General features: G+C 43.1%; 2 protein-coding genes and 1 pseudogene across 13 annotated transcripts in view; 1 reads left to right on the top strand and 2 right to left on the bottom strand.

Annotated features, from left to right (window-relative positions):
* PKD1L3 (polycystin 1 like 3, transient receptor potential channel interacting) overlaps positions 1 to 7,208 on the bottom strand; it is a 62,989-nt gene extending 55,781 nt beyond the window's left edge. For 2 of the 6 annotated variants that reach the window (XM_025045262.1, XM_025045264.1), the window contains exons 1-3: positions 6,952 to 7,208; positions 4,924 to 5,102; positions 4,162 to 4,281 (exon numbers count right to left, since the gene is read on the bottom strand). In XM_025045262.1, the coding sequence (XP_024901030.1) occupies positions 4,162 to 4,281; positions 4,924 to 5,102; positions 6,952 to 6,992 (340 nt within the window). In that variant the 5' untranslated portion in view covers positions 6,993 to 7,208. Of the gene's footprint in view, positions 1 to 4,161; positions 4,282 to 4,923; positions 5,480 to 6,951 lie in introns of those variants that run through there. The other 4 variants (XM_015587729.2, XM_015587727.2, XM_025045263.1 and 1 more) reach the window with 4 other exon arrangements.
* Positions 113 to 231, bottom strand: LOC112478184 (annotated as a pseudogene).
* Positions 7,209 to 7,280: 72 nt separating the features above from the next.
* Positions 7,281 to 24,953, top strand: DHODH (dihydroorotate dehydrogenase (quinone)). Of its 7 annotated transcripts, XM_015587703.2 has the most exons (10): positions 7,281 to 7,393; positions 9,297 to 9,509; positions 11,752 to 11,951; positions 14,453 to 14,535; positions 16,893 to 17,080; positions 17,694 to 17,807; positions 18,553 to 18,706; positions 18,870 to 19,029; positions 19,515 to 19,565; positions 23,644 to 23,781. In XM_015587703.2, the coding sequence occupies exons 1-10, from the start codon at positions 7,373 to 7,375 to the stop codon at positions 23,645 to 23,647; spliced, it is 1,188 nt and encodes a 395-aa protein (XP_015443189.1). In that variant the 5' UTR covers positions 7,281 to 7,372; the 3' UTR covers positions 23,648 to 23,781. The 7 variants fall into 7 exon arrangements, with proteins under 7 accessions (XP_015443189.1, XP_024901118.1, XP_006909884.1 ...); XM_025045350.1 differs by lacking the exon at positions 23,644 to 23,781 and having other exon boundaries at positions 17,694 to 17,798; positions 19,515 to 21,010; XM_006909822.3 differs by lacking the exon at positions 23,644 to 23,781 and having other exon boundaries at positions 19,515 to 21,010.
* The last annotated feature ends 108 nt before the right edge of the window (positions 24,954 to 25,061 follow it).

Raw genomic sequence — 25,061 nt, 5'->3', positions numbered from 1 at the left:
AGCACAAAAACACATGATGTGATAACCTATGCGCCTCCCTAACAAGTCAGAGATATTAGAAATATTCTCAAATTTTAAAATCGGTGTGAAATAGGATTTTTTTTTTTTTTTCCGCCTATAGCCCCTGGTCTTCCTAGGTGGTCTCCCAACCAAGTACTAACCAGGCCCGACCCTGCTTAGCTTCCGAGATCAGACAGGGTCGGGCTTGTTCAGAGTGATGTGGCCATAGCCTAATTATTTTCTTGCTCTCTCTCTTTTTCCTTATTTTTAGAAACTGCTTTTTTAAGTTTTCTAATTATGTAAAATATTTATAGAGTTCCAGTGTCAAAAAAAAATGAAACAAGGTACTTTCAGAAAGTCCTAAATTCCATCTTTGTCTTTTCGATTCTACTCCCTTTCTCTCCCCCATAGGTAATAATTTCCATTTTTGTTTGTTTTTCTGTTATATTTATACATATGTTTGTATGTATGGGCCTATCTACACATATTAGCCCCTTTCTTAGATTAAAGTAGCATATGGTATCCATTATTCTGCAGTTTGCTTTTTCCCATTAAAAAAAAAAATATTACAGAGATAACCCCATTTCAGTAGATAGAGATCTCCTTTATTTCTTTATATAACCAGTCCCCTCTTGATGGGTATGTGGGTTGTTTCTACTCTTTGCTATTGCAAAGAGAGCTACCATGAATAGTCTCATACACGTGCCTTTTTGTATTTCTGCCAGTGTAATTTTGGGATTCCTAGCAACAGCATTGCTGAGTCGAAGGGTAAATATATATGTAATTTTGCTAGAGATTGCCAAATCCCGCTCCATAGAGACTGTATCTTCCTGCATCTCCACTAACGATTTAAGAATGCCTATATCCAATAGAATATGTTGTTAAGTTTGTGGCTGTATGCCAACATGATAGGTGGGAAACGGTATCTTAGTTTATTCTAAATTTGCATTTCTCTATTTTTTTTTGGCAAGAATACTTCATAAGTGATGTGTATACTTACATTGGGGTATTTTCCTCTTTTTTTTAAAATTAAACTTGTTATTTTGAGATAATGGTAGATTTATCTGAAGTTATAAGAAATAATACAGAGATGCCACGTCCTCTTTAGTCCATTTCTCCCAAGGGTAACATCTTGCAAAACTATAGTATAACCAGGACACTGACATTTATACTGTCAAGATAAAAAATTTTCCATCATCATAAGGGCTCCGCATGTGGCCCTTTACTAGCCATATCTACTTCCCTCCTGACCTCACTACCTTCTTAGGCCCTGACAACCACTAACTTGTTCTCCACTGCTATCATTTTGTCATTTCATTTCAAGAATATTAAATAAATGGAATCATACAGTATGTAAGATTTTGAGATCGGTCCTGTTTTCTCAGCATAAATCTCTGAAGATTAATCCAGATTGTTGTGTATATCAATACTTTGTTTCTTTTTATTGCTGAATAGTATATGACACGGATGTTATCGCGGTTGTTTAACCATCCACTTGTTGAAGGACGTCTGGTTACTCCCAGTTTGGGGCTATTATAAATAAAGCTGCTATACATATTCATCTACATGTTTTTGTGTGCCATCTAACATGTTCCTCAGTTCTCTTACTTCTTATAAACTGGTTGGCTCTAACGGCTTAGATTCAAGTTCTAGTTTTTATAATACTTAATAGGCAGTGTCAAGTACTTCCATCAGAAATCACATAATGTCTGTCTCTCTCTCTATGTTAGTGGTCATTGATGATTATTTCTTAGATTGTTTTTTTCACTAGGGGTTGTGGGACCTTGTGTTTAGTATTTTACTGCAAACTGCTGGATTTATAAATATCAAAACATCACACATTTACTAATTAAACAAGAACAAAGTCAGAGCTAAGTTATTTAGTAGTAGCAAGAATGTAATTCGAGGATGATGACAAATGATGATTCTCCTAAAGCACAGAATGTTTCAAAGGCTGTGCAACACTGTAGCCTTAGCCAAAATGGCAGATAATGCTACAAATATGTTTCAGATGTTGCCAAGAGAGAACTCCATTTATTAACAGTTGTTATGTCATCCTTTGATAATTAGTCTGAAGTAATAAGTTTATGTTATTTTACTTTATCAATGGCACAGAAGTATTTCAAAGCCTTCATAACCAGTATGTCTGTCTTGGTACATACAAGGTGAATATGAACCCTATTACAATACCACTTTTAACACAAACTTACACTTCTTATTCAGACATTCTGAAAATAAAAATCTCTTAAAAAAGGAATACTTTAATATGTGAAATTTAAGTGCTTTTTCTTAATAAATGAAGGACAATCATGAGTTCAACTACGCCAGTGTGATAAAGTCAATCTGTAGCCTCAGTAATGCTGTGTGATAACACAAAGCATTAGACTCTTCTACTGAACGTTAAGGAACAAATTTACAAGTATTTCTCCCACCGACATGAGTATGGAGGAGGCATTTTGTAAGTTCATAATAAAAGTGCTATGACAATAATAGTTGTTTCTGAATACTTCTAAGCAATCATATTGTGCAAGTACTTTAGTTTAGTAACTAGCAATACTGGATTTCCAAAAGTGTTTTCACCTTTGACATGAATGTGAAGCTATCTAGAAGCAGACGATAACCTGAACAAAAAATAGAAATTGTACAATAATATAATATTAACAGTAATAATTACAATACATGTCAGGCATTGTTCTAATATTTCGCTTGTATTATCTTAATTCTGATGACAATCTTTTGATGGAAACTGGGCTGCTCAGAAGCTAAGTTGCTTGCCCAAGATGTCGCGACTGGAAAGTCATAGAAACAAGATACGAACTCAGGACTCTGACTCATGAACTCATGATTCTGAGCCTGAGCTCTTAGCTGCAATAACATACTTCCTGTCACTATGGGAATGTAGGCTCAGAATTTGCAGAATTGGCTTATATTAATTGACTAGAATTCTTTTTTTTTGTCCAAGATTATCTTCTGCACATGCTATATTCCATAGTCGTAATCTATTGCAAGTACATCAATAATATCAGAAAATACATATTCACTTCAAAACCAAGAATAGCTGAGAATGTCTAAACACTCAACTCTTGGAGGGTGAAAGATGGATAGATAATCATTATCATTTAGGTTGTTTAGGAGCTGCTTTTCCAATCCTGGAGATGATAAGTAACGGTTCACGGTTGTAAGATGGCCGGCCAATACTAGGGATACAGTTTGTGAGAATGAAACACGTGACCCCTGGACTTGTGCAAAGATTAGGTTCGCGACTGGGCCTCAATAACAATAATGTGCTATAACGACAAAATAGGACAAGGAGCTTGAAAGGGTAAGAATGAGAGATTTGAAGCTGGAAATTTACTACATTGAAATACTAGGTCCTTTCGATATCCAGTATTTGAGGAATACTGTAATAGAGAAATATTTCTTGTAATAGATAAATAGTGCAACATATTCTGTTCTATGCAGCACCCATAGATTCTTCATATTTTAGTAAGAATGTATTTGTGATTTTTTAAAAAGTAGAACAAAATCTGTATCTAGACAATAAGATATTGTAAGGTCTCCAAGAATTCACTCAGCTAAGAAATGCTTTCTGTAACCCCCACCATGAAAAACATTGCTTAATTAAAGAAACAAAAACAAAAAACACCCAACTACACACACACACACACACACACACACACACCCCCACACACACACACACGCATGCACGCACGCACCCTTAATTCTGACTTACCTCTGAGGAAGCAAAAGGAGATTGATGACAATCTCCTCACCCTTTATCTTCTCATTTCCCTCCAGCATATTCTCTTTTCCTCCTTTGCTTCCTATGCTTCCCTCTAAAGCCCAAGTGCTGAATGGATTAGGGATATATATGTAGAAAATGGAACTTAACCGAGGATACACTTTCTCCCATACTCTGCCCAAGTTAAGCAATGAAGAGAACATCAAGGCACAACTCTTCCCACCTACCAGAGTGGGATTCATAAGGAAATCACTCCAAATGAACAGTTTCTTACTCTAATCAAAATCATGAAAATCAGGATCCTTATATCTGTCCTATGGCCTATCACTCATGGACTCACTAATGTTCTCACATAGTCTTCTTATTTCAAATCAGTTTCTAAAGTTAGGTGTTTGGCAGCATGTAGCTTCATCACTTACCAGCCTGGCAAATGAAATAATGCTCCAGTGAGCACGAGTCTACTTTTGATGAGATCCAATTGGATTTTCTGGACATGTAAGTGCAGTCGGTGGGTTTTGGGGCCCATTGGGCTGTGACAGCTGTAGAAGGAAGACCAGACCCAGATGAGCCTCATACTCAAAAGACAAACATTTAAAAAAATAGATGAAAACTGAGTTTTGCTAGCTTTTAATGGATGAAAATTTAGGATTTCCCCCCACATATTACAGTTTATTTTTTTCATATTATGTGTTCTTTATCACAAGGCTTCGTATTAATTTACCTAGATTTCAACAAAGATGATTATGATATAAATGCCTTGGATTTTTCTCTAAGACCACAAGATTATGGTGCATAATTTTGAAAATATCTATCTAAGAAAGACAACAGGCAAATTTCTCTCCTACTTTCTGCATTAGTAAACTTGGAGCCAAGAATGACGAAGAGATATTTACCAGGAAAAAAGTAACCATAAAAGGTTTCTCACTTCAGAATTTTGCACAATACTTTCTGTGAAATATTAGATAAGTTAACTGTTGATATGCTTTGAGAAAAATCTCGTCTTTGCTGTGCAGACAAATCAAAGCCTGCATCACAAAAATAAAAATATTTCAGAGAAATGATGGTAATGAAGTGAAGTAACTGATTTTTCTATATACAAAGGCAGAAAGATTTAAAATTTTTTTCCCCCAAAATAAAAGCAAAGAAGTTTCCTTTATAAGCACTAAACCTCAGAGTCTTACTTGGGTTGTTTTTTTCTTGATATTTTCTCAGCAGCATTAAATTTTGCCCAATCCACCACTTCTTGCCTTCTTCCAAAAAGTTCCAGATGAGATCTTGAACCTCCTGGTTCCAAGCGTAAGCAAGGTGTCCTCCCTGGGCACGACAGTAATTTTCTGCTTCCCCAAAGCTGCAGTAAAACCTGTTAAGCTGATAACAATTAATTTTACCATGTTGCTTTGGGCTATTTAGCTCACGTCCTAGAAAGATACTTGTTCTGATGTATAACCAAAACCAGGTTCTTCTTCTGAAGAACATTTTCTCTCTGAACTGCAAGTATGAAGATTGTGGAGGCTCAGCAGCTGCCTGGTCCTTTAAATATATTCTTGGTGGATTTGTCTTATTAGTATTATTCTTTAACAAATTGGGAATAGTTTGTCAAAGAGACAAAAGGTTTTGCTTTGTTTTGTTTTAAGGATCCAGGTGGAGTTCCTACCAGCTGAAAACAAAGATCAATAAAGCAATGGGCCTTTAGAGCTAGGGAACCACCATCTGTGTCTATACAACCAGATATGCCTTCGGTTTTATAATAGATGTTTATTTGCTGAGTCTAAGCTGTAAGGGAGTAAAGAATGATGAATATCTAAATCAGTGCTACTTAAAAGTGAATAAGGAATTGTTTTTTTTAAAGAACATGGATTTTACATTATTGTATTGTTTCTTAAATATTCACTTTATCCTAAATCTCTTACATAACTCTATTCTAAATCTCTTATTATAACCATAAAAACCAAAGAATAAATATTTAATGAAAGAATGAATACAAATTAAATACAAACAAAAGTGAAAAACAATGCAATTCATATTTGCTGAACTAAGTAGTCACTTGTCAAATATACACAGTTCTGGCCTACAACCGAATAGGTTCTTTTGAATTTGTCACGCAGTAGGAAAGAAGCAATTCTCTCATCACTTTTCTTTAACTTGTTGAAAAACCTTTGTTCATACAACGTCATTTGGTAGCACATCCTGTAACACATCCATCATTTATGTATTTTAGCCAGTTCTCGTTCTTGGTACCAAAATGTGACCATAAATACAAATAAGCATGGGTACTGAAATAACTTGGCAGGTTTCTGGGTTAAGTCGGTTATCCAAACGATGCCTACAATTATTCTTTAAAATCATTATGGATGTGTACACCAAAATTAAATATTCTCTGAAATGTATACCTCAGTCATTTAAAAAACACTGTAGTAATCAAATGAAAGGTTAACATAGGATGGTTTACAGTCTAATTAGGAAGAAAAGACAACAAATGTAGCTAATAAAGAAAAGTGCTACGAGAGAGGTACAGCTTAAATCTGTGAAGGTTCAGCTGACGAAGAAATTATTTCCAGCTCTTGAATTGACCATATAAGGATAGCCATATTTAGACAGATGAAATGGGCATCTTAGCAGAGGAGTCAGTGTGAGTAAATGCACAGAAGTGAGAAAGTGGAAGATATTTATAAAGAGAAAGAAATAATTCTGTGGGTGTGTCTGTGTGAGGGGGTGTACTTGAGGGGGCGGTAGTGAGAACTGAAACCACAAAACTGAAATGTTTCAAATGCTAGGAAAAATATTTCATTATTTATTTGAAAGTTTTCTTAGCATAGGAATCCATCAAGTCTGTGCTGCAATGAGACGGTTTGAGTAAGGGATACCTTCAGTAAGTCTTAATTTTCCAACATCCTCATAAACATACATACATGGAAACATACATGTTTTAAGCATTTTTTAAGTGAAACATGTTGACGGAATCTTCTTTGACATCTATACAGGTACTCTACACACTGCTGTAATTCATTTCAACCCTTTCTTCAGTGCCCGATACATACATTCTCAATACATGCTTCACCTACAGCAGCGGTCCCTAACCTTTTTGGCATCAAAGACCCGTGCTCCTGAGACTCTAGTCTCATGATCTGAGGTGGAGCTGAGGCGATGATGCTAGCGCTGGAGAGGGCTGCAAATACAGATGAAGCTTCGCTCCCCTGCCTGTCGCTCACCTCCTGCTGTGCCAGCCGGGTTCCTCATCCGCCAAGGACATGGTGTTTGGGTGGGGAAGGGATTGGGGACCCCTAACCTAGAGCACAAGCGTTATCAATAAAATGTTTAATTAACATGATTAAAAAACTGGTGACAGTGTCGCTTAGAACTGAAGAATCCACGTATACGTAGTCTCTGCCCAGGTTGCAAGACCGCGGACGAGTAACCAACTCAACGGAGACACTGGAGCCGCACAGCCGCACCGGTGCCGCCGAATGCCCGGCCGCCGGAAGCTGGGCCGGCGGCGGAAGGGGCGGGGCCTCGCGGGTGCGCGCGCCGCCGTAGTCCAGCCAAACTCTCGGAGCGAAGCGGGGCCCTCCCTCTCCCCGCCATCTCCGCCAATGCAAACGAGACAGAGGCGGGCCCAGTGGCGGAAGGAGCATGGCGTGGAGGCAGCTGAAAGTGAGTTTGGAAATTGGGGCTCTTGGGGAAGCGAGGGAGAGTCGAAGCGAGAGCAGAGCTAGAGGAGAACGCCGGGCTGGCCCAGGCGAAGTGTGGACGGGAGTCCGCCCGAGATCGTGGGCCCATTCGTGTGTCTCTGCAAAGGCTCATGCGTGTGCATTTGTATACGTGTAGTTGGTCTGTGTGTGTAAACAGCACGTGCGTGTCTGGGTTGATGCTGATCTTTGTTAGCGCACGTGGGCCAAACTTATGGAACGTGGCACAGGGTCGCGCAGTGATCACATGGCCGCCTACCACTGTGGGCAGCATCCAACGTGGAATGAAATTACAAGAAGGCGCGGTCCCAACCCTCTAGATATAATTTTAGGCCGAGGGCCCTTTGTAACGGTGCTCAGATATTTGTTGATTGACATTAAGGAGGCGTTCCTACAATCTGGAGACTAGGAGCTGTTTATATTAACAGCAAGGAGTAATCCAAAAAGGCAAATCTGATCGTGTCACTTCCTTGTTTAGAGAACAAAACCGAAATCTTTATTCTGGCCAAGACCGCTGCCTGTCTACCCAGCTACTTTTACTCCGCGGTTCCAAATAAACCTTTCTCTTTCCCCCATTCCTTGGTTGCATCACAGTCTCCTCTGCCAGGGAGAGAGCCCTTCCACTTTTTCTTCCGCCCATGCCTCCTAGTTAACTCCTATTTATCCTTTAAATATCAGCGTCACTTCCTCAAGCCTCTATCTTCCTCTGAGATTAGGTTGGGTTCTTCCATTACCCTATACTTTTTTCTGCATAGCAACTGTCACAGTTATATATTTGCATGATCATTGATTTCTGTCTCCTCATGAGATTGTACTCCCCATGAAGGAAGGGACTTGGTCTGTTTAGCCGGCCTGTGAGTGGGTCAATCACTATTTGACGAATGATCGAATGAATGAGTGAATGAGTGACTCAGCGTCTGGAAGTGATAGAGAAAAGTATGAACCACATTTAAATTAGGAGAGTGGTTCTTGACCCCATAAGACCTAATGCACCTTTAAAAAAAGTATTTTGCAATCCTCTTTATTATCTTGAAATAGGATTTATTTATAATCTTTCTATGTATAATTTTTAATAGTCAACATATGTCCTAACTGGAATATAAAGGAGAAATGAAAGTAATTTGTAATAAAATATGTATTTCAATATGTAAATGTTAGGGCATGACTCACCTAGTGAGATAGTTATGTGTTTAAGCCTCTACTTAGAAATTCTAGTGCTACAGGTATGTTTATAATATGCCCCAACCAAAGCACCATACCATTTCTGATGGGATTTTCTGAAATAGTGAACAATTCTTGGTAATGTTCTGTGCAAAAATGTAGTCATCCCTCAATTTACAAGGAAATTGTATTTCTGGAAAAGTCAATGTACATAAAAACTATAAAGGAGATAGTTTGTATTTATTTGGTGAAATATAGTTTGGTTCTAACATCAGATAATAGGAGTAGATATTTTTTATCTACTGAGTGTCAGTAGGACGTTCAACAGTCATACAGGACCAGGACAATTCATGTGTCTGAAAGTCTAAAACAATACAGGATGTCTGACTACTGATTCCTGCCTACTAAATCTATTAGCATTCCCCCCAAATGCCCACCACATGTCCCTTAGCAGGCAGTATTGTCACTTTTGAAACATCTGGCCTGGAGTCCTTGAGGGCCAGAAGTGTAGACACAGCTTCTGACTGTAGAGGCCAATGTGTGCACAAGACTAGAAATGAAGGAGAGCAGGTTTAGCAGAAAGCTAGGGACATCAGTTCATGGTTATATGTCATTATGTTCTCTGTGTGGGGGTGTTCAAGGGCTCAGACAGGGCGCTGCAGGCGGGCGTTGAGGGCCAGTGTTTATTTATCTATTTATTTTTCCAGAAGCGGGCCCAGGATGCCCTGGTCATCCTGGGGGGCGGAGGACTTCTCTTTGCCTCCTACCTGACAGCCACGGGTGATGAGTATTTCTATGCTGAACACTTGATGCCGACTCTGCAGGGGCTGCTGGACCCTGAGTCAGCCCACAGGCTGGCTGTTCGTGTCACCTCCCTGGGGCTTCTTCCTCGTGCCACATTTCAAGACTCTGACATGCTGGTAGGTGCTCTTGGAACACCTTTTGCAATACAAAGTGAAGGTCCCCTAATTTACACAGCTGGGGCTAATTCTTTTGAAAAGCAGAGTCCCAAGTTAGCTCCAGTGAAAAACTGTCATCCTTATCTACAGAGCAGGAAACAGGCACAGAGTAAAGTGACTTACCCAAAGTCATACAGCTGGGAATTGGCTGAGTCAGGATTCAAACCCATGGAATCTGACTTGGCAACCGTCTCCTTAGCCACTAGCCTGCCTTGTTAAGGTCTCAGGTAGTTCAGTTTTCACCTCTGCAAAATACATAAGCATGCCAGAGTCATTAAACATCTAGGGTGACAGATATTTCTAGGCAAGCCCTTTGAGGAAGGCATATAAACCCTGTCCCAGCATCATTCAGCCCTACATTAACACATGGGCCCCACCATGTGCCTGTGACTGTTCTGGGTACCAGGGTACTGCAGCAAATGAAACAGAAGAATCCATGTCCTCCTAGAATCTGTATCCATGAGTAAGCTGTCCGAGAGACTTCTTACGAAATGGGAGACATCAGAATGATGTGAATATGAGGACAACAAACAAGCAGCACTCAGACCTCTTTGGTGAAGGGTCCCTACTGCACTTTCAAAGGGACCCTTCTCTGCACTTTCCCTTTTTGTTTAAGGATCCCTTTCACTTCCCCATCCTGCAGTTTTGAGCAGATGTGGCATTTTACCTGGCTTAGCATACTTAAGCACTGAAATGCACTGTAGAATCAGAAAGAACATTCTTTTCCTTAAGCCTTCCTCATCCCAAACTGCTAGTTTGCGAGTCCTGGAACCTTGCGTAACAGGAGTGAGGAGAGAGTGGGATTTGGAGGGAAGTGAGGTCATGTCGGGGGGAGGTACAAAGCTATGTCCCATAAACATCGCCGATAGGGAGAGCAAATGTGGCCTTTCAGCTGTGGTCCTAAACACTGCTATGTGGGTCCCACCTCCAGCAACTCATTGTTTAGGCTGTGGTCCAGACTCAACTGACAGCCAGGACTCTTGATAATCTCACTCAATTTAACTTTCTAGTGTTAGCTGTCTACCATTTCCCTAATTCGTGGGTTCTCCGTCCTGGCTGTGTATTAGAATCACCTGGGGGTGCTTTTGGACCAGACAGATGCTCTGGCTTGATGCCAGAACCACTTAACCATAATCTCTGGGAGTGAGGACTGAAAGCTCCCTGGGGATCCTGTCATGCAGCCAGGGTCGAGGCGTTGTCCTTGAGAAAGGCCCGCTGGTCCAGCCACACTTGCTGCCTCACAGTCCATGAGGTACACACTTTTACCTTCACTTTTTGTCACTCTCACTTCTTGGAATAGCCTTTCTACCTACTGCATCCAGGACTAGATGGTGCCTGCCCTTGGAGTTCGTTGTTAGTCCTGGCAAAGGTTTTCCTGGCTATAGTGATGGATTCCATTGGCAATCACTGGCTTTGTGACACAGCTCCTGATTTCTTTCACACCTTTTAAAGTATTTGTCTTGCTACTGGATTTGCTGGCTCCATCAGGGCAGGAATCCTGAATTACTTAGGAGTCAGTCCAGACCTGACAGTAATTAGGCCTCACTCTCTCTCATTCTAGAGAACAATCTGGAATCCACCCTATGTCTGACAGGGAAGAACCTGTTTCCGGCCACTGCCTGGTTCTGGAGCCCAGCAGTCAGGTCTGCTCAGCTGAGCACTTTCCTCCCTCTAGTGTCCGCAGGGTCTTGGGAAATCGCTGGGGCTTCGGATCGGCCTGGCTGAGGAGGGACCCCGGTGGGTCTGACTTTCTAAGCTGATTCAAGGATTTGCTGCTTGACACTGTTTCAGACTAGAACTAGCTAGGGGCTGACACCAATGAGCCACTCTCCCACCAAGGATAGTGGATAAGGAGGGATGGATTTTAACCATGACTGGAAAAGACAGTGTCCATCTTCTGCTCAACCTGTGGTGGAAACACTGTTTTTCTCCTCAGTCTTGGTCATGGATGACAAAGCCCGATTGTTCTTGAACTTCAGTAGGCATCAGAATCACCTGGAGAGCACTGTTAAAAACAGATTCCCTCAGAGCTCCATTCCGCCCACCATCCCTCAGACTCGGATCCCTTAGTCTGGAGATGGGCCCAGGGATCTGATGTTTAACAAGCTCCCCAGGGAATTCTGACATAGGTGTGCCGGGGCCACACCTTGAGAGACCTTGGTATAGCCTTGTGTACCTCTTGACTTTGTCTCCCTCTCCCTAGGAAGTGAGAGTCCTGGGCCATAAGTTCCGAAATCCAGTAGGAATTGCTGCAGGATTTGACAAGCATGGGGAGGCTGTGGATGGACTTTACAAGATGGGCTTTGGTTTTGTTGAGATAGGCAGTGTTACCCCAAAACCTCAGGAAGGAAACCCCAAACCCAGAGTCTTCCGCCTCCCTGAGGACCAAGCTGTCATTAACAGGTAGGTGAGGGGCCCAGAGGTAATAGGGATGTCTTCTTCCCAGCAGGGTTCTCGGGATGTTTCCTGTCATACAATGTGGACATTATTCTGTCATTTGGAATGTTCAGGAACCATGTTGAGCATATACCATGTGCCAGGCACAAAAGCAGGTTTTAGGGTTTCAGTTTGACACATATACACACTGAGTCTCGAAGAAACTATATAACTTAGCCACAACCATGAGATCATAAGTAGGAGAACTTAGTACAGATTTAGGCTCATTTGACTTTAGAGTTTGTGTTTTTTCCATATTGTTACTCCAGTGCCCTTGCCCAGCTCTGTCTAGAAGAAATATAATGCGAGCCCCATATGTAATTTAAAATAATCTAGTATATTGATAAAAATACTATGATAAAATAGTAAAAAGAAATACATGAAGTTAATTTCAATTAATATAGTCAACTATATTAATTATATTACTTAATTAAAATAATATATTCTAAATATTTTTTAAATTTAAATTTATTGGGACGACACTGTTAATAAAATCATACAGGTTTCAAGTGTACAATTCTGTAATACATCATCTGTATATTGTATCGTGTGTTCACCACCCAAAGTCAGGTCTCCTTCTATCACCATATATTTGATCCTTTTTACTCTTTTCTGTCTCCCTCCAATATCGTTTTAACATATATTCAATCTAAAAATGATTAATTAGCTATTTACCTTCTTTTCCTTGTACCAAGTCCTCCAAATCCAGCGTTTGTCTTCAGCACTTCTTGGTGTGGACTGGCCTCATTTTCAAGTGCTTGGTAACATGTGTAGTGAGTGAGTGGCTCTTGTATTGGACAGCACAGCCCTGGCCTTCAGCGAACTGGAAAATTTCATGTTTTACATATACAGCTGCTTTTAGTAAGAGAGATCCTTCTAGACTGTTTAAAGACCTCTTCATAATCCCTGGGGAATTTTCATTACAGCAAACCCAGAAGGGGAAGAAGTTCCTACTTTTCGGTAACAGTATTGTGAAGTGCCTCCTTAGGGAGATTTTGATAGGCATCTTTGGGGCCATTAATGGCCTTCTGGAAGGCTGACCTGTGGGAAGTTTATTTGGCTGCACTTCCCGCTTTATTGTGCTTGTTTCAGGGAAATTTTCTAGCATTAGTGATCTAGTTATTGATCTTTCTGCTGCATTGCACGCTGGGGTCGAAATCTTCAGAACGTCCAAGTCACTGAAAGTACTAGGGTGACGGTTCTTGGCAGAATCCTGTGGATGAGCAGTGGCTGCAAGTGGGGAGCCTGTGCTCCGGAGCACTGTGTATTCACCCTTCTTGCTCTATCTGGCACAGAGTGGGTGCTCAATAAACTCTTGCTGAATGAATGGATGACTTTATTCATTAAGTCAGCAAATGCCTGTGCCATTGCATCTGTTAGGTTTTTGGCTGCAAGTAACAAAGCGGCTTAAACAATAGGCATTTGTTGTTATTTTCTTCCATAACAGGTGTAGCAAGCAGCTCCAGGGTTGGTCGAGCAACAGGTCAATGTCAGGACTCTGGGCCAACTTCTCTGTGTCTTCCCTTCTCGTTTGTGAGATGGCTACCCCAGCTACAAGCATTGTGTCCTCTCGTGCGTGTCTGAAAGCAGAAAGGGAAAAGGAATCCTAGATTTTGGGGGAGGGGCAGTTCCCAGAAGCTCCCCATTAGTTATCACTGTGTGCCCAGTGACCACGCCCAGTCACACGTTCATATTTCAGTTGCTAGCATGGCTGGAAAAGAGTCATTGCCATTTTCACCCAGTTATCAGGGGAGGAAGGAAGGGGGAAATGGCCAACAGGTTAACAACCTACAGTGGGGCTGGGGAGACGGAGTTAAGCAAGAGAGATGAGGTTACTGTCTTTATGGAATGTCTAGTAGCAGGGTGATGGAAAAGTGAGATATGTCCTTTGTCCTCAAGAAGATTATAATCCAGGAGGGGGACTTAGAAAGACCAGTTACAGACTGCTCAGTGAATGGCAGGAGGTGACGCATTTGTGTCTGGGAGTTTGATGCAAGGAGGAGAGGGAGTGTGTGATCTGGGCCAGGAAGAGGGGACGATTTGAATAGGCAGAAAGGACAGGGAAACGCTGGCAGGATGGATTCCAGGAGGTGGGAAGAAGGGATTGTTAGGGGTGAGGGCTCCACTGGGCGTGTGTGTGGAGGTGCAAAGGCCAGGAGGAGTGGGGGCTGGGCCCAGACAGTCTGGCAGAGAGTCTGGGGCAGCTATGTGGCTGAGTCCGGGCTGTATCCAGTGCTAGTTGGCTGGGTGGCTTATTTGCAAGTTTTAATCTTTCCTTTTGTGTTTAATAGTGTTCTGACAAGTTCTCTAGGAGGTCAAGGGTGTTTAGATCTTGCAGTTCTTAAGAACTGACTTTCATTTTTTTCTTTTCTGTTTTTAAAAGTCCTATGTATGGCCATGGAGCCATGTCTTTTTCCTTCTGGTTGAGAGCTCTAACCTTGTCCCTTCTATCTGCTTGTGTGTGACAGATACGGATTTAATAGTCACGGGTTCTCAGTGGTGGAACAAAGGTTACGGGCCAGACAGCAGACACAGGCCAGGCTCACAGAAGGTAAAGTGGGGCTGCATTAGAGGGGCTTTCTTCATTGGTTGGAAGGAAATGTGGGAGAAAGGTCTGGTACATTCCTAATGACATAAATGTGATTGAGCAATAGAAAAAACACTACCGAACTCAGGGCTCCTCTCCTAGAGGAATTTTCCTGGTTCCACCGGTATCCAAGATTTTAACGGAATTTCACAATTTAGCAAAGATGCACTTAGTTTCTGCCTTGTTATGTAACCTATGTTGTATCTTAACTGGGCAGCTTGGAAGGGAGCAAAACGGCGTGGCTCCTCTGATCACATAGATGTGGGTGTGGCTCGAACGCCATCTTCCTTGTCCTGCTCTGTTGTCTTTTTGTCCATTATATAAATAATGCGTGTTAATTATAGAAGTGTTAGTAACTACAGAGAAGCATAAAGAAGAAAATAAAAACTATTCACGCTCTTACCCACTCAGGGATAACTACTCTTGGCATTTGGGAGTTCGGAAACACCGTGCATTTTTGAAGGCCATTCGGAGATGCTGGTGTTTATTCCCTGGGGCTTTCCGTGTTGCTGTCCCTCAGGATGCACTAAGCGCCCAAGTGTCCTTCGGGATTATTTGGGGCCGTGACCTTTCTCCTCATTGGATCTCTCTCTGGAACTCCTTCCAGGATGTTTTAGTCTCATCAGATATCCTAGTGAGAAAAACCTCTGGATATGATTCATTTCAGGAAGGAGGCTGAAAGGGCCAAGGCTGATGTGGGGAGTAGGAAGTGACTCTGTTTAGAAATCCCCGGCTTAGGCAGAACCAGACCCTGCTATGCTACAAACCTTGCCGTTTGGGGAACTTTGAAGGTCACAGTGTGACTTTCACAGTTTGCGATACTCTCCTGCCTTCTTGCCTCTCTTTCCTTTTAATTGTCCACGGTGTTCTTTATACCAGCCTTCTCCCGTTCTTCCTTACTCGTCCCCCCTTACCTGTCCCCTCACTCACCCTCTACTCTGGCACTAACATTCATTGGAGTGAGGCAAAATCCTATAGCAGAGCTCTGCACATAGTGTTTGGCAGCAGCTAGAAGCCTTGAAGACAGCTTATTGCTAGCACCATGCCAAGGAACATGAGTTGACAAAAGCTGTGGTACCATCTGGGGATAGAGTAATTCAGCAATTTCTGTCTAACTCCAAAATCTTGTCAGTTTGGGCAGATGACTACTAATAAAAGATCCATTAGCTACATGAAAGCGATACTCTCAAGCCAGTTTACCCGTGTGGAAAAGAATGAGAGCTTACAAATGCCCTTGGCTTGATGGAGGCTAGACTTGGGAAGCTTGGAGACCTTATATAACCTTTGTCTAATGGGTTGCAACCCTCCTCCACAGTTAGCTTTTCACACACAATTAGCTACTCAAATCTCATTTACTTTCAAGCTGATAAAAGGACGACTACAGTTTAGGGTATGAAAAGTGGTTAGCAGGACTAGATGTCCTTTGATCCTCCCTGATCTGACACATGTTTTGTGGACTAACTTGATATTTCAGGCCTTTTCCCAACCATCAGATGGAAAAATAGCTGGCACCACTGGCATGCCATTGACCCTTACAGAGAAGATGTTATCTTAGGAGAAGTACAGACAGCACCTTGCTTTCACACACAGCCTGTTTCTGAAATGCATTTATCTGAAAGTCCAAAATGCAAGTCAACTGATAATCCCATGGATTTTTAAGTAAGGTGGCTGAACTACTTACTGTGCAAATCGAGACACTTCTGAGAGTGAAAGGGGGCAGGCATTAATAAGTTTGCCCAGGCTGCAGGCGTAACCAGGGCTGTCCGGGGAGCACTGGGATGTGTAGTCATCCCAGTTATAAGGGGGAGGCCCTTCTCAGAGAACTGAAATTATAAAATAATTATACCTCTGCATTCAGGCATGATAACTGAAAATATTTTCCAGTGTTTTATAGCCTTTAAGCTTGGTTTTTCTTCACAACTGCACACCCAGTCATTCGACCCAAGTCCAATGAGCTCCGGTTGAGAGTAAACAGTTGGCCCTTCCGACACGCCTATTGATTTCTCTCTGTTCTCAGTTGTGTTACATTTATGAGCCCTACCTTTTTTTATCGCTAGTATTTGCGTTCTGAATTTTTCCATTTTCCATTAAATTAAAAAAAAGAAAAAGGGTGCGATGTAGTAAAACATCTTTGCCCAAACATTGCTAGGCAGACAGAGGTGGCGAGCTATTTCCTGCTCACTGGGCAGCAGCACCATGCAGCAGTCCACAGTGCTGGTCAGCTGGGCGGGACATTCTCACTGAAGGTGGAAGGCCTTGACAAGGGCTGTTCATATCAAGGAAATGTGTGGGAACAAAATCTTGACCAGCGATATTTGCAGATGGGCTGCCGCTGGGGATAAACCTGGGGAAGAATAAGACCTCGGCGGACGCTGCCTCGGACTATGCAGAGGGGGTTCGAGTCCTGGGCCCCTTGGCTGACTACCTGGTAGTGAATGTGTCCAGTCCCAACACCGCTGGGCTGCGGAGCCTTCAGGGAAAGGCTGAGCTGCGCCACCTGCTGACCAAGGTGGGAAATTACATCTCTAGGTCCTGCTGCACCAGCTTGTCCTACCCCCACCTGCTGTTCATTCTCCTTGGCAAAGTTCCACTGTCACAGTCGAGGGACTGTCCTTAACACCTGGACCAGTTAGCACCCCTCACTATACCTCTAATCCCCTATCATAACACTGATTATGCTAATAGTGATTCACTGCTCAGTTATCTGTCCCAGCTGTTAAACCATAAGGTCCATGAGAGGGACCAGGTCTTGTATTTATCACCGTCCCTAGCATCTAGCACATTGAAAGAATGAATGAATTGAATGACTTTTCATCACACAGTACTCCTGACAGCATTACTTTGTTATCTCTTTTAGGAACAAAAGTCTAAACCTTAATATATTAGTTGAAGTCAATGACAATATTAGGATTAAATCACGGGGCCTACTGGTTCAAGAGAATGGAATTGCCTTGATGGGGTCTTTTGCATAACTGAGGGCTGTGTTTCCTGAAAAGGAGAAATGGCTCATGCTTTAGTTTGATAGTTGATGGTGAAAATACACTGATCTGCAGTAGGTCACAGTTGCACCCTCCAGCTGTGGTCTCGGGTCCTTATCGCTGGCCACATGCTGCTTGCTCTAGGTGCGGCAGGAGAGGGACGCCCTGAAGAGCGCGCACAAGCCGGCCTTGCTGGTGAAGATCGCGCCCGACCTCACGGCCCAGGACAAGGAGGATATCGCTAGTGTGGTGAGAGAGGTGCGAGTCGGGGCTGGGGAGTGTCGGTCCCTCCTTGCTGCTCAAGGCCAGTGGGCCAGCCGGGCTACCCCAGACCAGCCTGTGGTTTCTGTGATACCGAGGGCTTGTTTGGGGTCTGTCACAGCGTAATTCATAATATAATAAAAAGCAGATGTTTGAATAAATGAAGGAGTCTTTTTCTCAGGTCTCTTCCCTCCTCTCTTTCCTCCTCTTCACCAGCCAGGGCTTTAAGGCTTGTGCTTGCACCCTTGGCCAGTCTCAGACGAGTACAAGCATCTCTCAGGTGTTGAAGTTTTTATAAATTGAAGGCAAGACCCCCCACTAGCAAAAGGATTATGGCTCACATTATTGCGAGACTCACTTTGTTGTGGTGGTCTGGAACCAAACCCACAATATCTGCGCGGTATGCCCGTGTTCTCTCTTCAGTCTGACACCAGGTCTCTGTCTTCTAGGAGAACAGTAGAAACAGACCGAGCCTGACAGTCCTGGGTTCTAGGACAGTCTGCAGTGGGTTGTAGTGAGGATAAAATCCTGTCGTAGTGGAACATTATGGGTGGTCACAGTGTGATGGCAGCTGTTTGTCCTGTCGAGGCTCATTCTGACACTGTTCTAGAAGAACAGTGAGGTCTTGCGTCTGGGCTGTGGTGTGGGCACCTGGCCTGGCTCCTGGCTCAGACCCCCGGGGAAGCCTCTCTCGGTTGTCAGTGTCGTGACTGGAAGGCTTTTTCTCTGTCTCACACTGCAGTTGTGTATCGATGGACTGATTGTCACGAACACCACAGTAAGTCGCCCTGCCGGCCTCCAGGGTGCCCTGCGCTCTGAAACAGGAGGGCTGAGCGGGAAGCCCCTCCGGGATTTATCAACACAAACCATCCGGGAGATGTATGCACTCACCCAAGGCAAGGAGCTGGTGTCTGTGTCTTCAGATTTGTGTGTGGCTCAGGCCCTGGGGTCCCGATCAGAATCGTGAATTGCTGTAGTCAGCAGGGGGCCCGAGGGCTGAAGCCATACTGACTTCTTGGTTCTCGCCCTTCCTCAGTGTTGCCTTGTGCTTCTCTGCAGGCAGAGTCCCCATCATCGGAGTTGGTGGGGTCAGCAGCGGGCAAGATGCACTGGAGAAGATTCGGGCGGGGGCCTCCCTGGTGCAGCTGTACACGGCCCTCACCTACCGGGGGCCACCCGTGGTGGGCAGAGTCAAACGAGAGCTGGAGGCCCTTTTGAGGTAAGTGGGGCCGCCTGTGGCTTGAAACAAAAGTTCATGTGGTTATCATTGCAGAATGACTCAAGTCAAAAAGGGATGCTATTCATCCGTCTATTTATTTTTCATGGAAAAAGGATTTGAAGGGTATATTGCAAACGCAGGGGAAAATTACTCTGTTGCTCCTTTGACGAAGGACAAGGCATGTCATGAATTCAAGATTAACTTTCAAGACAAAGGTGTCTATAGGCCCGAGGAGTTCTGGTGGCATTGCCATTAATTCAGTAACCCTGGCTTGATGTCTGGGAGCGTTGATACTAGAACTGACTGTCTTCTGAAGACCTGGATGTTCATGTCTAGGTCCCTGGGTGGAGACTGTTGGAGTCATGAGGTCTGTGTTAAGGAGAGAGAGGCAGGTGCCATCATGGAGCGGATAGAGCCCAGGCTTCCGGTAAGAATAGAGCCCGTCCTTCACTATTTGCTGAAATTGTTTTGTTTTCTTTTTCCAGGGAGCAGGGTTTTACCAGAGTCACAGATGCCATTGGAGCAGATCATCGGAGGTGAGGACATTATCCGTGGCAAGTGTGATCCGGAAACTTCCCACTAACTCAGGCGAGCCTTTGTGGCTGGATCAAAAGAGGAGGGACTCTGTTTCAAGCCACACCCCCAAACTCCAAGAGCCCTTTCTCTGAGGCCAGGCTGGGCTGTAAAAGCCAATTGTGAGGGTCTCCAAATCAACACAAGGCTTTCTTCAATCACCAGTCAAGCCATGAACTGCATTTAGGGCTTTTTCCAGACATAAATCCTACGACCCTTTAATATTGCAAGGACATTAGATATTTGGCGGGGGTAGGAGGGGGTAATAAAGCCATTTCAAACCTGGATTTAAGTCTCAGCCCTTTCTGGAGGGCCTCTGCTACTCGGGTTCTGAGGCGGGCTTCCCAGGAGCTTGACTCTCTTTCATTCTATCTTTATTTTTTTTAAATTTTAACTTTATTTTGAAACTATTTCAACAGAAACAAAAGCTGTAAGAAAAGGGCTGTGGATGGCTATCCTCTCCCAGTGTCTTCATACCATCTTCCTCTGAGTGTCTGTGTCCTGATCTCTTATAAGGACATCAGTCATTTTGGATTAGGGCCCACCCCAGTGACCTCATTTTAACTTGATTACCTCTGTAAACACCCTGTCTCCAAATAAGGTCACACTGTGAGGTACTGGGGGATTTCAACATATCCAGTTTTGGGGAGATATAATTTAACCCATCACAAGGAATGTGCTTGCTGACTCCCTGCTTTCATGTCTGTGACCTGAGGTGCCCTTACGCAGACAGATTCTCAAGGTGCTTGAAGATACTAGACAAGAGGCCAAAGAGGTATAGTCATTAGCTAACGAAATAGAGAAATGCTAATCTTTTCAATACCGAAAAGCAAATGGTGAAGAGAAACCCTGTCTGGGAAGAGCTGTTGATGTCAACAGAAAAATCACCTTCGTTCCCATCGCCGTAGTACAGGTTGTATTTTAAAGTGATTTCTCGGTACCTCTGTGGAGATACTGAGAAATATATGTGCAATAACGATAACGAGTCCTGTTGCCTCATCTTTTCATCTCGGCCCAGCGTGGCCCTTCCTCCGTCCACTCAGTCTCTGCCAAGAAACCAGCGGCCAGGCTCCTGTTGTTTTTTTTCAAAGATCTTTTTCCTGGTTTTTATCTCACAATGAAAATAATGCCTACTCATATATAAATTTAAACAATACAGCCTCCAAATAAAAGCTGTCTACCTCTGTACCCCTCAATCCTACTTCCCAGAGCTAATTGGTTAATTTTTATATCTATCTAGATTTTTCCAGACATTTTTCTTTGTATCTATGAACATGTATATCCATAGCTATCTTTTTCATCTATCTGCATATTCATATAGAATTGTTTCAAGGACAGTACAAAGAACTATTATTCAATACTCAGTCATATGAGAGTAAATTGCTGATCTGATGCCCTATCATCTGAATATTTTAGTGTGGATTTCTTGCAAACGAGTATCTTCTGCTACATAACCACAATACAACCATCAAAATCGGAGTATCAGCACTGATACATTACTTCCATCTAATCAGGACATGTGGGAGGCAGAACCCCTAAAATGCCTCCCACCCCCTTACAAATGCCCTGCCCTAATCCCTGGAACCTAAGAATATGAGGAGATAGCACTCCCATGACTGTTATGCGGTTTAAGATAGGAACCTCCCAGAAGATAAGAGATTTGGGTAGGTCTGATCTAATCACACAGGCCCCTTTAAGAGCAGAGAGTTTTCTCTGGGGGAAGAAAGACAGATTGGAAGCATGAGAAGGAATCATGAAAGTCCTGTTGCTACTTTGAAGATGGGGGTGGGGGGCATGGCCAAGGGCATGTCTTGGATAGCTCAGAAGGTTGTTGGCGGAGCTTATTCAGTGCCTCAGGAAAATCAAGTGTGCAGGACACTGGGGTTTCATTCAGGTCCGTTCTCAGTGGCAGTGGGCCCGGGCTCTATTTCAAAGAGTACCCGGCTCTTCACTCAAGGTGGCTTGCCACCCAGGAAGGCCAGCTGGTATCTCATTTGATCAGAGAAGGTGGAAATCTGCATGTTAGATATGGTAACTCCAGTGTTTAAAATTAGAGCTGATGTCCCGCCAGTCCATCCAAATTGGTGTGTGGGTCAGATGTGAATTATGGCCTCCCACTTAGGTGTCTGGTCCCTCCCATTCTGGGGCAGCAGTTAGTTACTCTCCAACTTCTGAGAGCTAGGAGCCCAGCAGGGGGAACGGTTGGGAGTGGGAGGATATCAGGATGACCATCCCAGCCAGGGCGGGGACAGGAGGGTCTCAGAATGTGCTGGTGACTCCGTGAATCACCATGGATTGGGGGAGAGTGGGGACTTGAAGTTGGCCTCCAGGGATTCACCGAACCCCGCTGAGGCCCTATTTTCTCACCTGCAAAAACAGTGGTTTAGAGGATTAAATGATACCTTAACAACTTTTACAAAGATGCATATGACATGCCAGGCACATTATGTACTTATTAGACATGGGCAATCATGTAAATTTTGTGTGCTTCATCTTCCTAATGTGTAAAATGGGGAGAAGCACGGTACCCATCTCAAAGGGTTGTTATGAGGATTAAATATGAAGCACAGTAGTGCTTAACGCATCCTACCCTCCTAATAAATGTTACTTTTAATATCTCTAATCACCAGGAATGTCCTGCAAATAGGTATAACCAGCTTGTATTTACAGACGAAACCAGGGCTTTGAGAGATTAAATAACTTCTCCAAACCTGGCAGCTAGGAATCAGCAGAACTGGGCCCCTGAATACCTCTGAAAAGTATTAATTCCTTTTCACCTTTTCTTTTCTCTCAAAAATTCACCTTCTATTAACAGATAGACTTCCTACTGTGTGCCATTACTTTTTTGAAAAGCTTTCATAGACACTTGCCCTGGAAACTTGATTGTCTGATAGAAGGAGGTAGAGCGGGGTCTAGTGGTCAAATCTTGGAGTCCCTTAGAGGAGGAGAACATTCTGTAGGAACCACAGTGTCAGCCAGGGCTGAGCCTGAGGCTCTAAAACGGAGCAGTTTGAAACAACCATTTATTATCTCACAGGGTATCAATGGGTCAGAAGTTCAGGAGCAACTTAATTGGGTGGTTCTGGCTCAGCGTCTCTCATGAGGTTGTAATCAAGACATTGGCAAGGGCTGCAGTTATCTAAGGCTTACCTGGGGCTGGATGGGTCACTCACGTGGCTCCTGTGTTAGTGCTGGCTGTCAGCCTGAGGCGTCAGTGAATCTCTCCACAGGGTTGCCCTAGTGTCCTCAAGCTGCAGCATCTGGCTTCTCTCAGAGTGAGTGATCTAATTGGAAGCAAGGTGGAAGCTGCAGTCTCTTGTGACCTAGTCTCGGAAGTCATACACTTACTTATGCCACATTCATTCTATTCATTAGAACAGCGTTGCCAGTTTTAGTAAAACACACACACATGATGCCCCATTAAATTTGAATTCCAGATAAACAATGAATACGTTTTAAGTATATCCCATGCAATAATTAGGACATACTTATATTAAAATTTACTTGTTTATCTGAAATTCGAATTTAATGGGGCATCATGTATTTTATCTGGGGGAACTTGTATTAGAAGCGAGTCACTTAGTCTGGCCCACACTCAAGGGGAGGGGAATTAGGTTCCATTTTTAAAGGGAGGAATGTCAGAATTCGTGCAGATATTTCCAAACCACCACAAGCAGAATTTTGAAAACTTTCATTTGGTCCTGGTGTCTGAGGGTAATTGCGTGGGAGCCTAATAGGATGAAGTAGTTCTGGCGCAAGCAAAGTCACCTTCCTAAAAATCTTGCACATTTGTAAGTTTACAGCAAATCACACACAATATCTTCTTTGATCCTCAGACAGCCCTGGAGGTGGGTGAGGCAATAATTATGATCCCCATTGTACAGATGAGGAAACCGAAGTGCCTAAGATAATATTGGCAGAAACAGTGGAGGGAGGACAGATTCTCCTAATGGCAAGTGTAGCCCTGTGTCCTGATAGACTGCTGATGCCCCCACTGTCTAAGACGTCTTGGATTCATTTTCTACCTTCTGCCTCAACTAGGTGATGGCGTTTGTGGATCCTTGCTGCCGTGCTGCCTTCCAGGTGACGGGGGAAGGCCCTCGGAAGCTGAGGGCTAAGGCGCAGTCTTCTCTCTGCCAGTCCCCACAAGCTCTGAGATCCCCGCTGGCGAGACTACGGGGATTCTCGACTGACTGGCTCCAGAGTGCCAGTCAGGAACGTCATTCCCTGTCACCAGCAGGCAGTCAGCCTCACGTGAAAAAGACTGAAACGGCTAAACCACGTAGAGAACTACTCTTCCCCAATTTTTATTATAAGAAATTTAGACATGCAGAAAAGTTGAAAGAACAGTGTAATAAGTATCCATACCCCCTCCACCTATCTTATTATCAGTAATTCTTACTATCTTTTCCATGTCTATCAATCTCTTTACCTATTTATATTCTGTATTTTAATGAACTATTTTGGAGGAAGTGGTAGATGTCGGGACACCTCACTCTTAACTACTTTATAGCCTGCTAAAAATAAGAACATGTTCCTATGAAACATAATTCTATGATTACACCTAAGAAAATTAGTTATCAGTCTATGATATCTAACATTCTGTCTATATTCTAATTTTCCCTATCATCTTAAAAATATCTTTAGTAGTCAATCAAGGCTTACCTATATGTCTCTTTAGTCTTTTAAAATCTAGAACAGTCATCTCTGAAGAGATTAGGCCAGTTGCCGTATAATCAGTTCTACATTCTAGCCCAGAATAAAGGCTGTATTTCCTGATCCTAGTTATAGCTGGATGTGGCTATATGACCAAAACCTACTCAATGATATGTGGAAGTATTGTGTGCAACTTCTGCAAAGTCTTCTGCTGCCTAGAACATAAGTATGATGGCTGGAGCTCTGGCAGCCATTTTAGACCTGAGGATTAGGGTCAACCCAAAGGCGAAAGCTGGAAAGAGCTTCATAGAACTGATCCAGCTCTGTCTGCTTACTTTTCCACCTCTTTTATTTGAGAAAATAAAATCATTCATGTTTAAGTCACTGTGAATTAGGGTTTTTGCTCACATTTAGCCACATTTAATTCTAGCTAATAAAACAGCCAGATTGAGGCCTATTGTAATCTTGCATTTGCCTGCAAGTTATGTTATCTGCTTTCTACTTGGCTAATACACACTTCAGGATTTCTCTTTCCTCCAGATGTACATTTCTGGTGCCAGTACACTGTGAGAATGTTCTCAGACTATCATGTTACCTGCCCTCTAGTGTTGAATGAATCTTGGCAGTCAGGGAAAATTTCTCTAAGAACCTTGTGATTATAAATGTGGGAAATGAAAAACAATGTGGAAAATGAAGTTTGTGTGGCTTGTCACATGGAAGAGGACACCGGGGGCAGGTCTGAGAGGGGTGTGTGCAGGAGCAGGGTGGGAATGACTTGGAATTGGCACACGGTGGGTGAGATA

This window comes from Pteropus alecto, unplaced genomic scaffold (assembly GCF_000325575.1).
Source record: "Pteropus alecto unplaced genomic scaffold, ASM32557v1 scaffold42, whole genome shotgun sequence".
NCBI lineage: Eukaryota > Metazoa > Chordata > Mammalia > Chiroptera > Pteropodidae > Pteropus > Pteropus alecto.
Note: the sequence above shows the minus strand (reverse complement) of the source record. Positions and strands in the feature narration are given on the sequence as shown.